This window comes from Chlamydomonas reinhardtii, chromosome 6, assembly GCF_000002595.2.
Source record: "Chlamydomonas reinhardtii strain CC-503 cw92 mt+ chromosome 6, whole genome shotgun sequence".
Lineage (NCBI taxonomy): Eukaryota > Viridiplantae > Chlorophyta > Chlorophyceae > Chlamydomonadales > Chlamydomonadaceae > Chlamydomonas > Chlamydomonas reinhardtii.
Genome location: NC_057009.1, coordinates 8,289,601 through 8,312,912, shown reverse-complemented (window position 1 = coordinate 8,312,912; position 23,312 = coordinate 8,289,601). Strand labels below are relative to the sequence as shown.

The 23,312-nt window shown below is 61.9% G+C and overlaps 4 protein-coding genes across 5 annotated transcripts; 1 reads left to right on the top strand and 3 right to left on the bottom strand.

Moving 5' to 3' along the window:
• Positions 1-229: 229 nt before the first annotated feature.
• CHLRE_06g306079v5 (uncharacterized protein) lies at positions 230-2,865 on the top strand. Its single transcript, XM_043063709.1, has 2 exons — positions 230-1,066; positions 1,927-2,865. Exons 1-2 carry the CDS (start codon positions 990-992, stop codon positions 2,048-2,050), a joined length of 201 nt encoding a protein of 66 aa, XP_042924415.1. The 5' UTR covers positions 230-989; the 3' UTR covers positions 2,051-2,865.
• A 1,612-nt stretch (positions 2,866-4,477) lies between these two features.
• Positions 4,478-8,209, bottom strand: CHLRE_06g306057v5 (uncharacterized protein). Its single transcript, XM_043063708.1, has 5 exons — positions 8,158-8,209; positions 7,965-8,090; positions 7,080-7,361; positions 6,551-6,741; positions 4,478-6,254 (listed from the first exon to the last, which is right to left on the bottom strand). Exons 1-5 carry the CDS (start codon positions 8,161-8,163, stop codon positions 5,852-5,854), a joined length of 1,008 nt encoding a protein of 335 aa, XP_042924414.1. The 5' UTR covers positions 8,164-8,209; the 3' UTR covers positions 4,478-5,851.
• Positions 8,210-8,257: 48 nt separating this feature from the next.
• On the bottom strand, positions 8,258-13,099 carry CHLRE_06g306050v5 (uncharacterized protein). Its single transcript, XM_043063707.1, has 10 exons — positions 12,275-13,099; positions 11,936-11,962; positions 11,198-11,506; positions 10,741-10,954; positions 10,447-10,585; positions 10,148-10,275; positions 9,841-10,018; positions 9,581-9,691; positions 8,797-9,273; positions 8,258-8,638 (listed from the first exon to the last, which is right to left on the bottom strand). Exons 1-9 carry the CDS (start codon positions 12,654-12,656, stop codon positions 8,887-8,889), a joined length of 1,875 nt encoding a protein of 624 aa, XP_042924413.1. The 5' UTR covers positions 12,657-13,099; the 3' UTR covers positions 8,258-8,638; positions 8,797-8,886.
• Positions 13,100-19,317: 6,218 nt separating this feature from the next.
• Positions 19,318-23,019, bottom strand: CHLRE_06g306035v5 (uncharacterized protein). Of its 2 annotated transcripts, none has more exons than XM_043063705.1 (5): positions 22,612-23,019; positions 22,057-22,250; positions 21,748-21,822; positions 21,472-21,537; positions 19,318-21,113 (listed from the first exon to the last, which is right to left on the bottom strand). In XM_043063705.1, exon 5 carries the CDS (start codon positions 21,054-21,056, stop codon positions 20,865-20,867), a length of 192 nt encoding a protein of 63 aa, XP_042924412.1. In that variant the 5' UTR covers positions 21,057-21,113; positions 21,472-21,537; positions 21,748-21,822; positions 22,057-22,250; positions 22,612-23,019; the 3' UTR covers positions 19,318-20,864. The 2 variants fall into 2 exon arrangements, with proteins under 2 accessions (XP_042924412.1, XP_042924411.1); XM_043063706.1 differs by having other exon boundaries at positions 22,057-22,190.
• Between the last annotated feature and the right edge of the window lie 293 nt (positions 23,020-23,312).

Genomic DNA, 23,312 nt, shown 5'->3' with positions numbered 1-23,312 from the left:
CCTCCTCCCTCCTCCCTCCTCCCTCCTCCCTCCTCCCTCCTCCCTCCTCCCTCCTCCCTCCTCCCTCCTCCCTCCTCCCTCCTCCCTCCTCCCTCCTCCCTCCTCCCTCCTCCCTCCTCCCTCCTCCCTCCTCCCTCCTCCCTCCTCCCTCCTCCCTCCTCCCTCCTCCCTCCTCCCTCCTCCCTTCAACAGTTTTCCGCAGTTCCTTGGCGTGCCCGTTATAAGTGCGGGGAAAGAAAATCATTTACAGGCGGTGCCCATTGCGAGCAGATATGGAAGCGAGCGTTGTCGTGAGGTTCTGGATTTAGCTTCCGTTTTTGTCGTAAGTTTGCTACGCAATGCACTTTTGGGTTTGTCTTATTAGTCTTTAATTTGTGACAATTCAAAATTTCGAAAAACCTTGCAACCGGTCGGACTCAGTGCCGCAACCGCGCGAATTCCCTACATCCCGACTCAGCCTAAACACATGAACACCCCATTATTGCTCCTTGACATACGTTGTGCCTTTGGATTGGGGCTCAGAGCGGTTCCGCGCCGGACATGCAGTGGTTGATTGGCTAACAAAGTCGCGCTCACCAGTCGCGCTCACCAGGACTGAGCATGTGAACCCGAAAGCTTGCTGAATGGTGTCATACAAATGGCTGCTTCTGATTCCGGCCTGTCCAGAGCCCTCCTGGTGTGCTGCCCTAGGACGCCCCTACATGCCGTGTGACAGTTTCAGATGTTCTTTTCCATGGCCGAGCCGCCATGTCTCTACATCGGGCCCTAGAACACTGCTTGTGCAAGAGTGTGAGCCGGCGCGAGACCCGTGGCCGAGACTCCACCCACATCCCACCGAGACCCCACATCCGCACCTGTCTTGCGACCCTTTGCGACCATGTTCCCACGTGCCTCCCCTTGCCCCGCCGACCGAGAAGCAGCACACCCAGACCGAGATCTTTTAACGTACTGTACTAGAACTCCTAGTACGCTGTATTATTGCGCGTATTATGGAGAGAGGGTCGCGTACTAGGCAACCCTGTTGGCGGGTCACGCACCCGGGTGCCTGGCTTGGCTTCGACTCACTGTGCGTGGAGTCGCTGGACTGAGGACCTGAGGGTGTGCAGCCAACCTGGTGGTGGTTTCCGGTCACAGGATGGATCCCCGTGGCTTAGGGCACTCGACGCCCCTTCCACGCTTGCAGGGTCGGGCTGTCTGTAACATCGCAATCATAAAGGCACAGAGAAAAAGTGGATGCAAGTAAGGATAAGGTACTGACAGGGCGGCAGAAAAAGAGCAACGCGCACGTTGCAGGCGCAATCCCGGTCGTACGCCATGACAGGCACAAAGGGCATGGAGCGTGAGTTGGCGGTAGGTGCGTGTTTGCGTGCAAGTCTGGATACGCGGTAGCAACTTAAAGAGGGCCCCTCCAGGAATTTCACCGGGAGCCCCCAAGCCTGCACTTGCTCCATGCACCATTAACATCATCTTTTGATGTGAGACTAATGCTCCAACTGCAGTGCGACCGTGAAGTGCGTCCCAGCTCAAGTGACTCGGCTGAGTTTCCATCGAATTTCCGCCGAGTTTCCGCCGAGTTCGTTCCCTGCGCCCCGCCCGCGCGTGCCCACCAGCGAACGGCACTCCAGCGAGTCCCGCCCGCGCTGCAGCCCAACTGTCAACCGTGTGAAACTGTGTGCGCCCAGAGGCAGCTTATGGAAACCGGGTCAGCCCCATGCGTCTCTCTGAGTTTACACGCAGCTCACACACGCAGCTTCCCAGACGGCGCGCGCACGACTATGCACTCCCACTCACGCGCCGCGCCAACCGCCACACCCGCCGTGCTCCACCGTGCCCAGACGCAGCTTCCCACACGCGTGCGCGCTTAACTGCCAGCTCCCACTCGCGCGCCTGCCGACTAGCATCAACTGCCCGTGTGCGTCACTACAGTCCGGTAGCTTCCGACTTCCGAGCCGGACCGCCGTACAACTACCTGCTCACACTCGCGCAGCTGCCAACTGCCACGCTACCTCCTGTACGGCTGAGGGGGATTGGGGTGCCGTACACGAATTAGTTGGGGGTTAGTCGGAGCTGTCCTAGAACCGCCATTATACTATTTTTTGCCGAGGCCAATGAGCTAGCACAAGCAAAAAGAAAAGCGTGATCATGAGCAGCGACCGCAACTGCTACGTTAATTACCTTTGACGAGGTAACCGCGCGCCAAGCTGCGCCACGCCGGCGTCCTAACGCTTGTGTATACGGCTGTCAGAGGCTGGGCTGGCGTAGACTGGCCGCAGACTACCAAGCGAAGGCTGCGATGCGTTGTGATAACGCGAACCCCAAGAGACCCACCTGGAACGCAGCCAGGAACGCAGCCAGGCATCCGCGGTGAGCCAGGAGTAGTACGTAAATGCAAGGACAAGAGGAAAGAGAACGGCAGAAAGGAGGGTGCAGCATGGCGGTTGTCAAAACGTTGAGGCCGGCGCAGAAAACAAACCAGGGTGGCTGCCTAGCTGCGGCCGGGCTGACGCGAAGGCTCACTGGCTGCTGTAAATGGTGAGCCGAGACCGGTATGAAAGGCTGGTGCCGGCCAGGCGAGTTGGGCATGAGGTGCCGCTGCATGGGGACATGACGCGGTGTAGGCCATGGGGTAACTGACGGGTGCGGACCGTAGTACGGCTCCCCATATGTGTGCGATGGGACAGTGGTAAGGCAGGTTAGCATACCACCGCACAGTATGTGGATGCTCAGCCGCAGCACGCAGCTAAGAATGTTGTGGCTAGGAGATTTCCTGCTGTTTGATTGATTGCTGGCTGTGCTTGTGCTCGGCAGCGGGACGTGGCTGGATGCATGGCGGGCCGTGCCTGTACGAGCCGGCCCCGACTACGTCCGGGACAGGGGGGGGGTAGAATCTTCCGAAACAGACCCCATGCTTCAAATGGATAGAGCTCAACGAGAAAATCACGAATCCGCTTTCAAAATCGAAAATGGGTTTCTGGATGCAAAGTTATGAATGCGGATGTTACAGAGGGGACAGTCCCAGCACCCGAAGACGCCGAGCCATCACATGCTATCAGGGCCCAACTTGACTCCACCAACCCCGACTTTGCTGCAAACCCTCCCGCGGGCAAAGTCCGTGTGACTCCGCGCACAGTGAGTCCTAGCCAAGCCTCAACCCGCCAGAGCCCCACCGCTGTGCCTCAACGTCACAAGCCTAGGCACAGGAGTGCCGGGAAACGTCTAGGCCGCAGGACACACGCACAGCGCACGCACTAACCAGGGCGCAAGCGTCCAGGTACTAGCACGGTCGCCCACGCGTGCATCCTGCCCACACACAAAGCCACCAACCACGCACAACCTCTCACGGCGAGGGAGGCGGGGAATCAGCGTCATACGGCAAGCGCAAAACCATGCCGTCACCAACAGCCCGAGATAGGAAAGGATGCTCAAACGGCACAACGTCCCAACCCTTTGGCCTGATACCCAAAGTCACAAACGTCTGGAGACGACCCCAGAAGTCAGCTACGACGAAGTTATGACCCCTCAAAGTGGCCGGTGGGTCGGTCGGTCGGGGGTCCCAAGAGGTTTTGCACAGGTTCGTGCCAAGTTTTGTTCATAGCGCTTCTGTCCTGCAGCGCGCGGCGCAATGGGTGCAGCTCACCGCCTCCTCCCGATCACCGCCTCCTCCTCCACTGCCGCCGCTGCGTCCTCCTCCTTCCCTGCCGCCACTGCCTCCTCCTCCTCTCCTGCCGCTTACACCTCTTCCTCTAGCCCTGCCGCCGCCTCCTCCTCTTCCCCTGTCCCTCCGCCGCCGCCGCTGCCGCCGCCGCCATCTCCTGCTCCTCCCCCGGTTCCCCTCGGGCACACGCCCGCACAGCAGGGGGAGTGTCCGCACATACATGCCGCAGGCATCGCTGGTCAGGATCCTTGTCGGCAGACGGGGGACATGTCCACATGTCCACATGTCGGTCGGTCAAAGTGTGTTCCCAAGGCGGATCATCTAACATAGCGATAGAGCTCACCAAGAGCAGTCCATTGGCACCAACCTGGCAAAAAACTAAGGGGTACTGAGGGGGTTTTGGGGGGTCGTACGGCAGGGGGGGGGCGGTCGGTCAGTCGGTCGGGGGGTCCGGGAGGTTTTGTGGCATGGGGTCAAAAGAATTTGTTCCTACCCGCCCCCCCCCTGTCCGGGAGATGAAGTAGACGCTTGCGGCCTCAGACTGAAGACGTGGCGTGGGCTCAGGGAGACTGGAGACGTGGCGTGGGCTCAGCTCAGCTTGTCGAAACTACCTCGACATAGCTTAGCAAGCGGATTACCGTACCGTAGTGTGGCGGTTTGGCAGGCTCCAGTGGTGTTACAGGCAGTTCAGGCATGGAAGCACGAGCGGCTGCAGTCTGAGCCAAGCACTTCCCAATCAGACAACAAGCAACCAGGCGTGCAGATGAGCAAGTACAAGCATTGGATGGGGCTGTGCGCGGAAGGAGCTGACCATGCAAGGGCACAGTAGAGCATTTACACTAGTTGCGCACCACAAGGCCTTGATGAGGTTCCGCCTATGCTGCTGGCCGCTTACTGCCAATGGCCTGTTACAATGCCCTCACTTTTATTCGTTCAAGTGACACCCCGCGATGCAGTCCCGCCCAGACGCCGGCGCTTCAAGTCAGCCCGCACGAACCCGCCAGCACCACCCAAACGAACACACCTATCGCATAGCCGCAACATGAAAGCACGGGAAGCACGCAGCAGCTGTTCCTGCCGCACTAATTGACCCAGGTCAACTCATGCGAGAACCAGGGACCCCCTGACAATCTGATACCGCCTACCACCACGCGCGCACACTAGTATTTGCTCAGGTGCTTTGGCCTGGACCGTATCCCATACAAGCACCTTCTGCCAACCTCGTCGCCTTTTCATTCCTAACCACATTTCGTGTACACCGTTGACGCAACGCACACCTGCAAGTAACCACGTCTGCAAGGTGTCATGGGTATGGACACTAAGTCTGCCAACGATACCATACCGTTCTGCCAGGTCAGTCTGTGAGCCGCGCAACTGCCGTACTGCACGTCTGCACGCACCATGGTCACCCGCCTTGTCGGCTTGTCCCCCTTCGTGACCCAGCCCGCACACGTGCCCGGCCGCGCTGCCGCTCCGGCCGTCTTATTATTCCACACAACACATGGATGAAACAGCACGGCAATCATCATTGTTGACGTCGCACCTGTCCCAATCTAGATGAAGACAGCGTCGAAAGCACACGCCGCCGACCCAAGCTCGGCCGCAAATGCGCGGCGTGGTTTGTTCCGGACGGGCTTCACCACCAACGCCTTTAGCTCTACACAAGCGCATTTACCTCTCGAATGCCAAACCCGGCACACGACGTGGCGCGCAAACATGAATCACCCGGCGGCCGTGCGCAAGCGAAAGGGCCACACACCCAGCTTGCTTTTGACCGCCACACAACACTCGCAAAACTGTCGGACGCGACGCACCTTGGCCGGATCCAGCGGGCACCACGATGGAGTACTACCGTACCACACGAAGCTTCACAGCCTTCAATAGCGGCCGCTAAAAAGGATGGGTATTAATATAAGGCCTCACCAGCAGCTTTGGACCCTACGGGGCTACGGGCTCAGACCCTGCCGTGACATGCACTGCAACGGCACACTCGCAAACGCAAAGCGGGCTGGGGCTCTGGGCCGCCCCCACCGCAGCGTACAACGGGTGGTTGGGGTTAGGGATGATCAGATGTACAAACGCTTTCTCCCACGACCCATGACCAACCCCATACTTGATGTAACTAAAGCGCACATAAACCGGAAGCTGGTGCGCGGTAGCAGCCGCGGCTCCACAGCCCCACACACATGCACACGCCTACGCGCCCGCACCCGCACCCGCCTCCACCTCCTCCAACAACAGCCCCTCCCCGCCTCCGCCTCCACCACCACCTCCACCACCCGCCGGCGCGGCCAGCGCTAGCCCGTACCCCATCACCTTACTTCCACCGCCCGCGCCCCCAACACCTCCCTCCCCGCTGCCTCCATCTCCCGCGCCCCCGCCTCCGCCCAGCCCCTCCCCGCCACACACGCCGCCTCCTCCTCCTCCGCCGCCCATGTAGGCTGCGGCGCTGGCCGAGGAAATGACGACCAGGCAGGGCCGCTGCTGCCACAGCCGCGCCACGGCGGAGGGCGCCAAGCCGCACTGCACTAACGTGATTCGCTCCAGGGAGGGCATGCACACCGCCAGGAACAGGGCCTGGTCGGGAAGCACGTGGCGCCTGTGCGGGGAGAGGGAGGGGGAGGCGCGTGCACATAGCTTTGAAGGGGAACAGAATGAGTGTGTCTGTATGTGTGCATGTGTGCTAGAGAGCACAAGGCAAGGAACACGCAGGACTGCACATGCGTGTGTGTGCCCGGGCCAGGAGTTGAGTGAGGGCGAGGTTTGCGTGATGCTGCGCCGCGAGGACGGGCCCGTGCGCTGCAAGCGGGCTCTGCCCCTCCACATCCGCGCCGCCCCGCCCCCGCCCCCACAAGGGCTGACTACCCCCACCCCCCACCCATTCGTCACACCCACCTGGACAGGTCAAGGTGCCTCAGAGCGCTCAGCCGTGCCAGTGCCGCCACTGTGAAGGGCCGCAGCGGCTCCTTGGCGGACACGGCCGTGGCGGTGGCCACAGCGCTGGCGGCCCAGCCCACGGCGCCCTCCAGCGGCGGCGGCGGCTCAGACATATCCAACTCACGCAGGTTGGGCAGCGCAGCCAGGGCCTGAGCGAGGAGTGGGTGAGGGTGGAGGCAGCGGTTAGGTAAACGCCGAGGAGGAGTTGTCTCAGGTCCGGAGAGAGAGGTAATCAAGGGCGTGAGCAGGCGAGCAGGCCTCAAACATCCCCCACCCCACCCTTCACACACCCTCCCCCAACCCCCCCCCCCCCACACACACACACCCTCCCCCACACGCACCCTCCCCATCCCAACCATTAGGTCAACGCCAAACCTCCTCCGCGCTCTGTGCACTGGTTCTGGGTCAAGGTTTCTTGAGGATTAGAGCCCCTGCCCCTGCCACCTCACCACCAGCCTCCCCCCCCCACCCGCCTGCTGCTCCTCACCTCCACCAGCTGGTACGGGACGCTGGGCAGGTTCCCCATCACCAGCCCCGTGAGGCCCGTGAGCCCCGGCAGCACGTGCAGGTACTTTGCCCAGTGCTCGTGCTGCGGGCTCAGCGCCAGCCGCCGCAGCCCGGGCAGCCGGCCCAGCGCCGCCACGCCCTCGTCCGTGACCCAGGAGGCGCGCAGGTCCAGGCAGCACAGGTTGGAGGCGGCGGCCAGCGCGGGCAGGCAGCGCGCTAGCTGCACGTTGTTGAAGGACCAGTTGCGCTGGATGTCCAGGACCTGGGAGGGAGGGTGGGGCGGGCGGGAGGGACATAAGTGCCAAACCCAAACAAACCGGGGGCGGAGGATGGGGATTAAGGATGGAGATGATGGGGAGGAGGTCAGAGGAGAGGGAGCGGTGGTGGGGGGGGAGGCTACGAACGTAGCGTTGCGGACGGCGCCTCGGCTTCTAGCTAGCCAGCGGAAGCTGCCCGAGGTGCGGTAGGGCTTCGGACACCTCGGAGGCCGAGTGACGGCACCGACCCAACCCCAATGGCACTCGCGCTCTATAAGCGAGGTTTCTATACCGGTAAGTCGCAGCGAAGTCGCGCGTTGCAGGTTGTCTTACGCATGCACCTATCAGTTCTGCGACGACCTCTTCTACGGCTAGAGCCTTGTTGGAACCAGCCGTAACAACCAGCCAACGGGCGACGAAGCAGCCCATGCAGTTCTCCATGCTGGCGCCAACGGTGTAGTACCCGCTGCTCCCATGGGATGTGGGTGCTTTAAACTCGTGGTTAAACCTGACTCCATTCCTCATTAACGGCCAAACCCCCACCCCCTTCACTTCTTGATTAATCATGAATGTAACCCCCACCCAACCACACGCACACACGGCCGCACCTGCAGCTCCTTGAGCGTGGGCAGCAGCACCGCCAGTGTGTCGCCGCTGACCTCCACCGTGTCCCGAAGCACCAGGCGGCTCAGACACGTCAGCGCCGACAGCTGCCGCACACCCGCATCAGTCACCTGTGCACGGGGGCGAGGGGTGCGCACACGGCACGGCATGGACGTACGAGGTCAGGGGGGGGGTTACATTCATGACTATTTAAGGAGTGAAGGCGTAGCCAGGTACAGTACGTTGTGACCAACGTCCAGGGGGGCGACGTGCATGGGCACCGGACCATCGGGGTAGGCACGCGATATCACTTGTAGGTGCCGCGAACCTGCACATGTGCGCATGCCCTTGCTTTCCACCCTCACCACACCAGCCAGACATACCCCGGCCCCATCTGGCCATCCCCGCTAGCCTCCCATCCCCATCGGCCTAAGCCCCCATCCGCCGCGCCCCCGTCCCCCGCGCCCACCTCCTCCCGCACAAGGCTGAGAGACCGCAGTCCCGGCAGCAGCCGCGCCGCAGAGCCCAGCCCCTCGTCCCACACGCGCGTGTGCCCCAGCTCCAGCCCTCGCAGCGCCGTGAGCGCCGCCAGCGGCAGCAGCCCCTTGTCGCTGAGCCGCACCACGCCGTGCAGGGACAGGTACTGCAGCAGCCGCAGGCCGCGCAGCGACTCCACGCCCTGTGCGCGGTCGCGGTGGCGTTTGCATGATTGCGGGGAGGCGCGCGAGCGGCACATGCAGGCCGGGCGGGCACTTGAGTACAGCTTACCACACCGCCCGCCCGCAAAAAGCAAAACACCCCCCCCCGCACTCCCCCAAGCGCCTCGCGCCTCCTCACCTGGTTGGTCAGCTTGCGGCAGCCGCGCAGTGAGAGGCAGGTCAGCCCGGTCAGCGTCGACAGCGGCACCAGGCCGCGGTTGAGCGCTCATCAGCGCTCGCCTGGTTGCGCACCCGCAGCCCTGCAGTCCGCGCCCACGCAGCTGATCCACTTATCGGACAGCAGCTGCGCCGCGCTTGACCGCTGCTGCGTAGGGCGCATGAGCAGTGCACTCATGAACTCTTTGGCCGCGTCCGACAACTCCAGGCGCTCACACGCCTTCTCCACCAGTCGCCCGAGCTGGTAAATGTCTGACTTGCGCGTGTAGCGCCCGTTCACCAGCGTGACCCCCGTCTCCCATCCCGTCAGCTGAAAGCCTGTCGGCACCTCCGCGTCCGCAGCAGCGCTGCACTCCAGGTCGATCAGGAACCAGCGGCGAGGCTCCCGCGCACAGCACGCCACGTTGTCCCAGCGCAGGTCCCGGTGCACGAAGCCCGCCTGCAGCGGGCAGGCACAGGGACGGCGTTAGCTGACACCTCGCTGGCCCGCACCGGCGTCAGTTGACAGCTTTCTTGCCGGCTGGCACACAACACGCCGCCACGCGTTCATCAGGGCGTACCAGCAGCTCTTATCATCGATGCATCGATGGATGCATGGCAGCACATACCGACCTGTATGCGCACTTCCATATGCATAATGGCTGCTTGCGACGATCGTGCCCTAGCTCCGTAGCTCTTGAATGAGGCGGACCCACCTACCGCAAATGTCCCGCGGATGACCGTGTACCCCAGCCAGCCGCACCTACCTCATGCAGGGCCGCCAGCCCATGAAGCAGACCATGGATCATGTCCCGCGCCTCCATCTCATTGCGAGGCAGCGCGTCGCCAGAACGCAGCCCCACAGGCGCCAGGTCCACCTGCGAAGTTAGTTCATGACCCAAACACAGGTGAACCAGCCCCTCATGACTCTGGACGCGCAGCGGGTAACCGCCACCCCCAGCTGGGCTGGTATTTACACACACACCCCAGCTCAATCACCGCAACGACATCGTGAGAACGAACTCACCGAGTAAGTGTTGTCTTTCTCGTCCGAGGGTCCTCGCACTGCGTGCACCAGGCCCTGCTGCCCAACAGTAGCCCGGTACAGGCGCTGCATGTCGCTGAGGCTGACGCCGCACCAGGCGGCAAAGCGTTCCCACGGGACCACCCGCTTGCGCAGCGTCAGCTCATCGGTGCGGAAGTACCTGCAACAGCAGCAGGCCCAAACAAGCTCGCTCACAATCATGCCGTCGAGGTACTGCTGCCGCTGTTGCCGTTGCGGCTGCGTGCAGAACAACATTGATAACACACGCACAGCATGCAGATAGACTCACACAGAGCGAGTGAACCCAGCAATGGGGTGCTTGGCTGACCGCTCCTGGGCCGCGGGCAGCACGTACTGCGGGTAGCAGGCACGCTGCGCCTTCAGCAGCTGGTAGAACTTGACAGTTGCCATGACAGCCTGCAATTCCCACGGGGAAACAGCAGGGTCAGTGATTGGGCGTGTCCTCCATTGTAGGAAAGCAGTAAGCAAGTGATTGGCGTGTCGTCCATTGTAGGAAAGCAGTAAGCAAGACCTGGCTAGGGGCACCGGATTGCTAGACCACAGGCATAGGACCCGGGGCCCACCCACCCGGGCGCGGTCGGTTGGCTTGGTGAGGTCATACGTGGGGCTCATCGGGTGCGGCGTGGTCGTTAGGCCGCCCTCGGCTAGGATGGCGTAGAACTGGAGCTTGGCACCAGCTGCCGCGAAGCAGGGCAGGTACTTGATGCTGCGGCGGATGGCGGACGTTACAGACAACACGCACGTACGCTCAGTGCGAGGATTGACACGTGTGAGCCTAGGCTCACGGGCTAGGCTGCTCAATCTTCTTCATCTTTTCGTCACATTCATCACAGGGGCACGCAAAGACCTTCCATATCTCACTTTCCATAGTACAGGGGCGTCCAAATAGCGGTTTTTTTGTGCAGGTCATTGACTGCCTCATGCAAGAGGCCCGGTGCCTTGTCCTCCCATTTTGCCAGAAGACGCCCGCCGGCTTGGTCCCGCAGCACGCCATCCGGCCGCAGCGAGCTGCCGCTTGGTGATGTAACAGTCATCATCGAGCTCGAGTCCTGTTGATCTCGCTCCACCACCAACCCTGGAACCAATGGCGTCGAATGAAAGGAAATCCGAGCATCGAATCCAAAAAAATGCGTGTACGCTTGAAAGGCCAAAAGCCTGAGCACCGCCAGCCATTCAAATTGTCACCCATCCCCAAACGTACCTCGTGGCGGCCCGCCCTATCTGCAACATCCCAACTCAACCCGCCCCGCTCCTGCTTCGGTCCGCCCCTGTCCCTGCTTTGGTACATCCCTACCCGTCCCACCCCGCCCCATCTTACCAATGCACGATTTGTCCGGCAGCGCAACGTCCAGCGCTACCAGGAGAGTCACAACCACTGTGTTCTCTATGATGACCGTGAACATCTCAGTCACACCCTGGGCCAGCGGTCCCGACAGACTGTGGTTGAACGCACTTGCCAAGTCGCCCTTGGCGGCCGTGAAGTGCTCGTGGGGCGCGCTGGGCAACTTGCCGCAGACAGGGATGGGAGCAGCAGGCGGCGAGGTCATGAAGTTGTACAGGGCGTCCACTTCAGGAGGCGCCGGTAGGTCAGGACCAAGCAGCTGCTCGGCGAGGGCGGAAGAAGGGTCTGCGTGTGTTGGGCGATAGGGCACAAACAGTGAGGACGTGGCACAGTTGGCACACTGTGTTGACGATGGGGCCGTGACGCGTTGTGAGCGAGCAGCACGTGTCGGTCAATGCCAAAAGCCAAAATGGCCTCCATGCACGCGCCCTCGTCCCCTCCCTCAACGGCATCGTGGACGTGCTCACTGGCGGCCTCAGGCAGCAAGCATAGGGCAGGACTGCACGGCAGCTTGTCACTGATAAAACAAACCCGCCCACCCACAACGGAAGCGGTAGATCCCCGCAGCTACCATATTACTGCAGTCCTCTTCTGAGATGGACTCTTTCACCAAGGCCATGCGTGTATACACCACAGGTCCAAACGTGCATGCTCATTACAATGCGCCGCACGAGGTGATTTCCTGGGTCACCATAAACACGAGTACCAACTCACCCGCGGAGTCACTCTCCGCCGCCACGGCTGCACGAAAAAAGAAGCATTCGGGGAGAAAACGGAGAAAATTAGCCGGAGAGACATGTGGTGGTCAAGCGTGTGGTGGTGGGTTTAGGGCTGGTGACGGTGGTGGTGCAGTCCAGGTACCGAGCCAACCGGACCCCCAAATCAAACCACCCTGAACGCCCCCATACGGCACTGGCGCAATCATTACATAGCATAGAGACGCTCGCACGCTTGCCATCCAGCCAGATTCTCCTCCAATACGAACAGTGGTCTCGTGCCCCACGCGTCGCCACACTCGCGCGCCGCCCCTTTCCTCCCCTCCCAACACCTCACCGTTCAGCTGCTCCTCTTTCTTGAGCAGTTGTAGCTTCTCCTCACGCAGCTGCTCCTCCCTCTTACGCAGCTGCTCCTCCCTCTTACGCAGCTGCTCCTCCCTCTTGCTCAGCCGTTCAAGATCCTTCTGAGCAGTTATCAACCTAGCGTTGCGCAACTGCAGCTCCGCAACCAGCGCCGACCGCTCCTGCTCGCTGATTTCTGGACGCTTGAGCTGCTCTGCTGTTTCGTCAACTTTTGCTTGAGCTTCATCCCTAGCTGACGTTGCGGTCTGCACTGCGTCCTCAGCCGTAAGCACTTGCGCGTCGGCATCATCTATCTGTCTTGTGACGTGGTCGATCTCAGACTGAATGTCAGCGGAGTCGCGCACGCGTTTGGACATTTTCGCGGTGCTTGAAGTTGCTGTATCAAGTTGAAATCAGAACTCATATTATGCAGCGCAGATATTCAGCAGCAGTTCTCTCTGGCCGCAGCTAAGGCTCTCATCGCCCATCGGGCCAATGGCCCTACTAGGGAGACGGGCCAATAGCCCCATGCCACTACATCTCACCAGCTTAACTGGTACGTGTAGCGAGCGAAGGCAACAACAGGTGTCAGGCCATTGGCCCTATCGCGCTTGGAAACCGGCCGACCGTCCGCCGCGCGAAGTTTCGCCCACAAGCCAGTAGCCCTATTCACATAGCGTTGACTGAAATCACATAGCGCTGACCGCGGCAACAACGCTTCGCGTCAACAACAAGCATTCTGAGAATTCGAGCCTCGCGCCCTCGCACCCGCACCGAACCGCCTCCTGCGCACGGAACCTAGCCTAGGCTGACTAGTGATGACTACGTAGCGAGTGGCCGGCTGCGGCGGAGCTGTGTCGCGAAAGTCAAACAATTATGACCCGTCCGGTGTCGGCCGACAAGGCGACACAGCAAGCGCTTGACGTGCAGTATTACAACTGGTTCCATGGATACCTCGTTCGGGGTGGAGTGCGAGACCACATGGTCGTTGTCGGAGCTCACAGACATCGCCTGGACCCTGCTGGAGTACTGCTAAAGGCCTTCCGCATGCTTGAGGTCAGTAGTGGATTGTTTGGGATGCGGGGTGCGTGTGCGTTCACGGCCCACTCCACTCCCCTCGTACGTGTCTCTCCCCCCGGGACTCACTCCGGCCTTGGCCGTCCTACCCTACCTTCTTCCCTTGGCGCAGAAAGAATGGCCCGCGGTCGGTGACCCCCTTCCCGACCATCTCGACCATGCCCTGCATGCTGGTGTACAAAGCATTACCAAACAGTCCTATCCCAGCGTGTCTGATTCTACGGTCGAGCTGGTTGTGCAGAAGTTCATGGCCGCTGTTGGCGTCCAGACCAGAAGCGTACTCGTCACAGTAGGCAATTACGTGCGCGACATGCCCGAGGGGGACCGCAACGTCCTTATGAACAGGGCGCGTGGGGATGTCCTTATAAGAGCAGTAGCGTATGCGGTCGGCCCTGACTCCCCGGACCACTACCAGCCGGGCCAGTTAGCGCAGCAGGCCGCTGCTTTGCGCGAGGCGCAAGCCGGCATCTTCAGCAATTCGCCACCATCTAAGGAGGAAGCCTACTATCACACCCCGTTCCTTGGTGAGTACCCCGCTATTAGGTCCTGCACGCCCTGTGTCTTGAGCAATCATGAACTGACCCCGCACCGACTGTCCACTCGCAGCGGAGTGCTTGGCCGGTAGTGGTGGCAGTGAGGCCTGCAGCGGCGGTGGCGGCGAGGCCTGTAGTGGCGGGGACACAGCAAGCTGCGGCGATGCCGGTGCAGGAGGTGGGCAGGGCGGTGGCGGTCACCACACGGCCGCCCGTGCCGCGCAACGGCAGCTGTCTAGCTACCCACGTCCGCCGCTGGCGCCACTGGGCACTTCGGCAGCAGCAGCCGGACGCAAGCCCACACGTCTTCTAGCCGGGCCCAACTTGCAACTTCCATCAGCTCTCGAGTTGGCTGCAGCGGCGGCACGCGGTCCAGGTGTCGCAACGGCACCTAGAGCACCTCCGCAAGTGCAGCAACAGCCCGGGGGATCCAGTAGCAGATGGAGCTTGCAATCAGAGGTCCAGGGCCTCCCCAACCAGCACTCTGGCGGCGGCGCGGGCTTAGAAGGGTCCGGCGCTGCTGCCGGTAGCATGGGCGATCCGCCGCCGCTGCCGTACCCGCCGCATCAGCAGCACCAGCACCACCACCAGCACTCTGGCGGCGGCACGGGCTTAGAAGGGTCCGGCGCTGCTGCCGGTAGCATGGGCGATGGCGCACGGCCGCCGCCGCTGCCGTACCCGCCGCATCAGCAGCACCAGCACCACCACCAGCACTCTGGCGGCGGCACGGGCTTAGAAGGGTCCGGCGCTGCTGCCGGTAGCATGGGCGATGGCGCACGGCCGCCGCCACTGCCGTACCCGCCGCATCAGCAGCACCAGCACCACCAGCAGCACTCTGGCAGCGGCGGGGGCCTAGAAGGGTCCGGCGCTGCTGCCGGTGGCATGGGCGATGGCACACGGCCGCCGCCGCTGCCGTACCCGCCGCATCAGCAGCACCAGCACCACCAGCAGCACTCTGGCAGCGGCGGGGGCCTAGAAGGGTCCGGCGCTGCTGCCGGTGGCATGGGCGATGGCACACGGCCGCCGCCGCTGCCGTACCCGCATCAGCAGCACCACCACCAGCACTCTGGCAGCGGCGGGGGCCTAGAAGGGTCCGGCGCTGCTGCCGGTGGCATGGTCGATGGCGCATGGCCGCCGCCGCTGCCATACCCACCGCATCAGCAGCACCAGCACCACCAGCACTCTGGCGGCGGCGGGGGCCTAGAAGGGTCCGGCGCTGCTGCCGGTAGCATGGGCGATGGCGCACGGCCGCCGCCGCTGCCGTACCCGCCGCATCAGCAGCACCAGCACCACCAGCACTCTGGTGGCGGGGGCCTAGAAGGGTCCGGCGCTGCTGCCGGTAGCATGGGCGATGGCGCACGGCCGCCGCCGCTGCCGTACCCGCCGCATCAGCAGCACCAGCACCACCAGCACTCTGGCGGCGGCGGGGGGCGTGAAGGGTCCGGCGCTGCTGCCGGTGGCATGGGCGATGGCGCACGGCCGCCGCCGCTGCCGTACCCGCCGCATCAGCAGCACCAGCACCACCAGCACTCTGGTGGCGGCGCGGGGTGTGAAGGGTCCGGCGCTGCTACCGGTAGCATGGGCGATGGCGCATGGCCGCCGCCGCTGCCGTACCCGCCGCATCAGCAGCACCAGCACCACCAGCACGCTGGTGGCGGCGCGGGGCGTGAAGGGTCCGGCGCTGCTGCCGGTGGCATGGGCGATGGTGCATGCCCGCCGCCGCTGCCGTACCCGCCGCATCAGCAGCACCAGCACCACCAGCACTCTGGTGGCGGCGCGGGGTGTGAAGGGTCCGGCGCTGCTGCCGGTGGCATGGGCGATGGCGCATGGCAGCCGCCGCTGCCGTACCCGCCGCATCAGCAGCACCAGCACCACCACCAGCACTCTGGCGGCGGCACGGGCTTAGAAGGGTCCGGCGCTGCTGCCGGTAGCATGGGCGATGGCGCACGGCCGCTGCCGCTGCCGTACCCGCCGCATCAGCAGCACCAGCACCACCAGTACTCTGGTGGCGGCGGGGGCCTAGAAGGGTCCGGCGCTGCTGCCGGTAGCATGGGTGATGGCGCACGGCCGCCGCCGCTGCCATACCCGCCGCATCAGCAGCACCACCAGCACTCTGGTGGCGGCAGGGGGCTAGAACGGGTTGGCTCTGCCACTCTTGGCATGGGTGATGGCGCACCGCTGGCACCGCTGCTACACCCCCTGCATCAGCAGCAACAAGAGCCGCAGCACCAGCGCCACTCGCACTCCGGCAGCGGCTTGAGGGAAGGTGGTGGAACACAGCAGATGGGGCAGTCAGCGAAAGGCCCATGGTCCAAACCCTCGATCTCCAGCGTGTCAAAGTCGTCTAGCCCCGCATTTGCTCGCAGGTACGCGTACCACGCGGACGCAAACTGCGAGGTCGAGATCGGTGGGCGGGATATGCCACCTGCGGAACCAATCACGCCACCATCAGCACGTGACCAAACTGGATGCTGTGTACAGCTTAACAATGCTCACGCCCATCCCGTTGCACTGAAATGCGCAAAACTCCCTTGGACAGTCAGGCGTACCATCGGCGGCGCGCTGGTGAAAGCTCCGGTGCTCGAGCTGGTCCACAAAGTCTGTACGCATGCAGGGCAAGAATGCAGTAGTTATCAGCTCGCGTTTAAGGGTCGTGTACGTGCCCCCGCCTCCTGGCCGCACCTGTCATAGACAGGCCGCTGTCGATGCCCAGATACTCGTACATCTGCAGTACGTTCAGGTCATACCAAACCACCGGCCGCTTGGGGCTGCTAGGGAAGCAGCCCAGCTGGACAGGGCCGGGGGTGAAGGAAGCTCGGCAACCCAGGCAGATGACCTGGCGCACGTTTACGGTTCCGCTGCCAAGGAGGCCGACATAGCACAGCTCCCGCTGATCTGAGTGTGTGAAGGCCTCCAAACCAACACCCGTTTTGGCGGCGGCGGCAGCGCACTCCTGCAGATGCGTATCACACCACTGGCTGCAGAGCTGTAGAACGCCCTGCTGCACGCAGGTGACTACTGCCTGGGCCCGATTGTACTGGAACACGTCAATCGCAGCAGCCCAGATTCTGGAGTCGGCCTGCATGTCCGGGCACGCCTGCGCCCACGCTTCTGATTCCCGTGCCTTCCTCTCTGCCCACGCACGTCTGTCGTGTTCCACGTCACTATCAGAGCTATGACCACCCTCCTCGTCGCTGTCTGGGTTCTGCTGCATTTCGGTTTCATCTTCAGAGGGTGACGCCAGCGCCGGCGCCAGTGCACGAGGGAGACGGGCGCGTGGCACCACGGCCACCCGTGAGGGCTTTGCATGTTGGGGCGCCGCGTGACGCACAGCGGCTGTGCTAGTGACGCGAATGCTGTTGGTCAAGCGGCGTCGGGGAGGTTCAGACCCTGACGCAAGTCCGTAAGCCATCCTTGACGCCGACAGCTCCGCCGCAGCCGGCCACTCGCTACGTAGTCATCACTAGTCAGCCTAGGCTAGGTTCCGTGTGCAGGAGGCGGTTCGGTGCGGGTGCGAGGGCGCGAGGCTCGAATTCTCAGAATGCTTGTTGTTGACGCGAAGCGTTGTTGCCGCGGTCAGCGCTATGTGATTTCAGTCAACGCTATGTGAATAGGGCTACTGGCTTGTGGGCGAAACTTCGCGCGGCGGACGGTCGGCCGGTTTCCAAGCGCGATAGGGCCAATGGCCTGACACCTGTTGTTGCCGTCGCTCGCTACACGTACCAGTTAAGCTGGTGAGATGTAGTGGCATGGGGCTATTGGCCCGTCTCCCTAGTAGAACCATTGGCCCGATGGGCGATGAGAGCCTTAGCTGCTGGCCGAGCTGGCCCATGGCCCAAGTCGTCATCGGAAACCGAGACTTTAGCACTTAGCGCCTCCCATTTCTATGGCAATTTCCTTCTACGTGAAGAGAAACACACAATAACGTAGAGGCTTGCGGCAGCTGCATGCGATTGCTTTCGCCAGCCGCTGGCGCGTTTCTAGCGCGCAGGGAGGCACTTGGCATGCTTGATGACTAGGAATGCAGCTTGACCGCGTGTCAGGGGGCGAACCCGATGAGTGTTGTCAATTCACAGGCGCCCATGCACGCCCGTCAACGCGTAACAGATGGTTCGCCTGCCAGGGCGCACTGACGTTTGCTCTGCACGACTTGCATTGCGACCGCCCATCCTCACCAGCTGGGGTTTCTCAACCCCTTTTCTTTGGTTATCGTCCACGCCCTCCTGCGAACCTGATTTCCGCACGCTTGCAGCCGCGGTTTTATAATGCGGATGTTACAGAGGGGACAGTCCCAGCACCCGAAGACGCCGAGCCATCACATGCTATCAGGGCCCAACATGACTCCACCAACCCCGACTTTGCTGCAAACCCTCCCCCGGGCAAAGTCCGTGTGACTCCGCGCACAGTGAGTCCTAGCCAAGCCTCAACCCGCCAGAGCCCCACCGCTGTGCCTCAACGCCACAAGCCTAGGCACAGGAGTGCCGGGAAACGTCTAGGCCGCAGGACAGGGTTGCCTAGTACGCGACCCTCTCTCCATAATACGCGTATTAATACAGCGTACTAGGACGTCTAGTAGAGTACGTTAAAATACGGTGCATAATACGCTGGGCCAGGAAATCCTGGGGGGAAGCCGACGCAAACACGGCACGCGTGCCCGTGTGGTGAGCATACGTGGGGGTCACGCGCTAAGCGTCAGGACGCATCTGCTCGCGGGGGTTGAAGGGGGGTGCCACGGTGCGTGGCGTGTGTGTTTCGCCTCCACGTGAGATGGAGTGCGCGGTCCGCATGGATTTGCGAGGTATGATGAGTTGTATACTAGGTTAGCCCATGTATATGTGGGCGATGTAGTGGTCGCATGCATGAAGGTTGCGGTGTGCGCGTGCAGTGTGCCTGGGGCACGTGCGGGGTTGCATGGCCGCGGCTAGCCTGTGCACGTGCCATGGCACGTGAGAGGTCCCGTGCATCGCGTGTTGGCCTTGACCGGCCTGACCGGCCTGGACCGGCCTGGTCAAAGGGTCGTGTCGTACGTTGACTAGATGCCGTACAGTGACCCCGCTAGGGGGCTATATAAGGCGGAGTTTGGGCTAGGCTGTTCATACCAGACACACGCTCTGAGTACCTGGTCGATCCCGACCCCTGTCTCCCCTCTGTAAGTCATATGCTTGGCTTACTTGGCCCTTTCGCCCCTTGCGCCACTGTGCGCCAGCTTCTCCTTGGCTTCCCTTTGCGCCCGTGTGCGCCAGCCTCCCTTGGTTTCCCCTCGCGCCCCTGCGCGCCAGCCTTAGTGCCTAAGACCAGCTAACCCCAGCTTGGCAGCACGGCTCCTTTCCCCCCTCTCTCTCCAGCCCTTCCTCCGGGTTGGCTGCAGGCACGGCTTAGGCGGGTTTCGTGTCAGCCGTTGACACGCAGGTGGTTCCCGTGCTTGGTAACTTCCCAGTAACATTCCGCTACGCTTCCGCATCTCGATTAGTCTCGATTTCTCCTCCTTATCTCGGTAACTCTCTGGTCTGTCTTGGCCTCATCAATACAGTCTTATAACACCGGAGCAAACACAGAACGAGACCGTTGCAGTGGAAGCAGTGCTGCGCAGGCTTGTCACTCCGTCCCCACACGCGTGACAGGCGGTTTATAAGGTCCTTGGCCCCTCCATACACACCGCACCAAAAGTTTTAATTTTTGTGTGTGTACACCTTGTGTGTGTGTTGGGTTTTGTGGTATCGAGACGCGGGGAAACCCGGTCTCGTTCTCAGCTTCTTGTGCAGGCCTATCATCCGGCCCCGCACTCCGTGACGCACACGCCTGTGCCTCTCACAAAAACAGCTATCTAAGCCCCGCCCCGACCTTCGGTTGGTGCCTCCCTGCTCCTTCTCTATCCTCTCCCTTGGTTTCTTTCTCCCCCACCTCTATCGTCTCTCCGGTTGGGTTCTATCTCAACCTAAAGCTCACTGTGCAGGTCTCTTGCTCCGGTCCCGCACTCCGTGACGCACACGCCTGTGCCTCTCACAAAAACGGCTATCTAAGCCCCGCTCCGACCTTCGGTTGGTGCCTCCCTGCTCCTTCTCTATCCTCTCCCTTGGTTTCTTTCTCCTCCATGTCTATTGTCTCTCCGGTCGGGTTCTATCTCAGCCTAAAACTCACTGTGCAGGTCTCTTGCTCCGGCCCCGCACTCCGTGACGCACACGCCTGTGCCTCTCACAAAACCGGCCATCTGGGCCCTGCCATCTTCTAATTGGTATTTCCCGTCGTTCTCCATCTACCTCCTGGTTGATTACTTCCCAAACTGCGCCTCCGCCTCCCTGGTTTATCTACGAGCCACCTCGAACACCATCCGGTGCACTACGCCGTGTGAGACTCTACGCCGCAACCGCAATCTCGCGCCGTGTCTACTTCCACCTCTACCCTGCTTCCGTCAACATGGCCGACGAGCACTTCGGTGTCACCCCGTCTAGCGTGAACTCTATCCCTATCTTCGACCCCCGGCAGGACGATCCCCGCCAATGGCTTGATAAGATTGAGCGTCACGCTCGTGTATTCCAATGGTCCAAGGTCGACAAGTTGCTTGTCGCACGCTGCCGCCTGTCAGGCGATGCGCCGACCTGGGAATCAGGCATTGATGGTGACATGCTAGACATGCGGGATTGGCCCGAGTTCCGTGCCATGTTCCTTGAGCGCTTTGCGCCCCGCCTGGGAGAATTATTCAATCGCCATCCAACTGTCGAAAGGGTCGGAATGAAAGTGTCCGCCGGTATGCCGACCGCTACCGCAGTCTGGTGGCCCAGCTTAACATCAACCCGGCCTGCAACCCCACTTACATGTACAACTTCCTTCGTGGCCTACATCCCGATATCTATCAGCAGGTTTACCTCATGCGGCCCGCTAATTTGGATGATGCAATAACCAACGCAATCTACGTAGGGGAGGCCGGTGTTGGCCTCATGCGGTATACGGCCCCTGGTGAGTATGACCAAGACCATGTCACATGGCAAGAGCGCCTGCCCACCACTGGCACCAATATCGAGCGTTGCTCGAAGTTTGAGGCTCCCCGCTACGACAGGGCAACTGCAGACGGCCACCATGAAGACCGTCGCCATGAGCGCCGGCCCCGCCACGGCCCCCTGCCCGCTGCGATGGCTGCTGCCGCTGCGCCAGCTGCCGCATCCCTTGCATCTCGCATCGATCAGAGAAATGAAAGCTAGTGTGAATGCAAATGCATCGATCGATCACCTGCAGAAGCAAATTGCACGATTTACCGTCAATTTGCATGAGCTGACCCGAGGCTCAACCAGAACCCAAGCCTATGATGCTTCGCCCCAAGCCAACCTGTTTGAGTTAGCGCATGACACCAGTATGCCCGCCCACACGCAGCGTGTCTGCGAAGGCGCTACCCTGTCCCGCGAGCGTATCCCGCCTAAGGTTGTTGCTTGCGGCGCCGTGCGAAAGTTTCCCCCTCCGCATGATACCAGGCCCGCCTCACCAACATGCACCCCGGCTGCATGTGTCGCGCGCGCCGTTCCGCATCGCGAGCCCCGTGCCGCGGGGCCTGCCGCTGCCCTGCCCACAGAAGCGCATCTCGCCCTCTCACCAGTAGACGGTGCGCCGGCCTCCGCTCCCAGTAGCCTCCCTCCAGGTGCAGCCCGCGACCGTGGCCCTGCAGCATTTCGAGATAAGACCTTAGCTCCCCGGGCAACCAGCTCAGCAGGGGAACGGGCCGCGACCCCTGCGGCTGCGTACGAATCCCACGCCGTCTACTGCAAGCATGATTGCGCCGCTGGCCAGGGTTTGGGGCGTCCCGACCTCCGCATTACCCTTCCTCGCCGTGAGTCCACCCCCGGCCCCGGGGCCCTGACACCGGACCTACCTGGCGGTTTACGTCCAGAAGTTCAGGCGGACCAGGCCAGGCGGAATGCGATAGTGATGGAGCGAGGTACTGACCCTGCGGACGGTTCAGAGGGCAGCGCATGCCAAAGTGAGACCTACGACCTCCATGTTGGCCGCTTGCCAGCCACGGTGCCCTTGGACGAGTTTGATGCCGGCGGCCCGGCGCTGCGGTGCCAACCCCTTTGCGACACCCGCCAGCCCGCCACGGGCTCGGAGCCCCCTTTCCTGTTTGTTCTTGACGACCCTGTGCCACTGGAGCCGTCTCAGTTATGCCCACTGCCTTACGCACCTTGCATTACCCCAGACAACGGGCCGGCGGTCCATGGAAGAAGAGACGTCAGCCATGTGGACGAAGTGGCCTTGATACCAGCCGCCGCGAAGGGTAGTGCGGACCCTTGGTCCGACATCGCGTTGATTGAGTTCCTGAGGACGGGGAAAGCCCCACTTGAGTTATCATGCGGCAGGTTGGACCGCGGCGTCGCCCTGTGTGAGTCGGACCGCGTGCAACGCCGGGCAGCGCTTTACGAGTTGCAAGAGGATGTGCTCTTCCGTAAAGCTAGAGAGCCTCGCACCGCCCTGGCATTCCTGCCGCGCAAGGCAGTTGTGAGTGTTGAAGACCCCCACGAGACCATGACCGGCTTGCCCCGTGCCATTCCGTCCGCTATCCCCACGACCCCGCTACCGGAAGGCCATTCTACGTTGAACACGGAGCGTCCGCATGAGCACCCGTCTGAAGCCGAGCTACGGTCATCGGGCGGCAGCGGCCTAGCCTTGCCGGGCGAGCCCTCCACCCCAGGCCTGCGCGCCCCTGCTGGCAACTGGAGTGAGCCCGGAGTCAACTCACTATCAGGAGAGCCCGACAAGAAGTTTCCATGCCAAGAAGATGTGTTGCCTCCCGACACGCCTCTTATGTCGTTCCGCAAGACCGAAGTCGGCACTGATGAAGCTGCCGACGAGGAACACCCCGTTCGGGCGCCTAGCGCTCATCCTATCTTATCCTTCTCTGCTAATACTCAGGCCAGGGTGATGGGCCGCGACAAGCGCGACACTTCGTGCGTGATGTGTGTCGGTGCCCCTCCTGAGGTGTCGGGAAGAGATCAGAATGGCGAAAAAGGAAGGAAAGACAGCCAAAAGAAGTATTGGCAGTCAGAAAGCGCGGATCAGGGCTGCCCTGGCGTAGGCGACCGTTCTTAAAGCCCGCCGGGATGCAAGCAAGCACGGCAAGCAGGCGACCTGCATCGCGAAGCTGGGTTCACCCCCAAGCGTACATGGGCAGGTGGACAGCTATGAATATCCGGAAATCCGGGAGACTCGCCCAGGATCTGCAACCGGTACGGCCGTGGGGTACGGCCGTTGTCGTACGTCCCCTGCGCTCTGGTGCACCTCTCCACCTTTATCGCGCCTCCTGTATATCATGCTATGAAATTTTGACATCGCTAAGGGACATCACCAAGGTGCATCACGACGAGGCATCACTAAGGGGCATCACGAAGAGGCATCACTAAGGGGCATTACTCAGTCAGGTGTGGTGGCCGCCCGGCTACG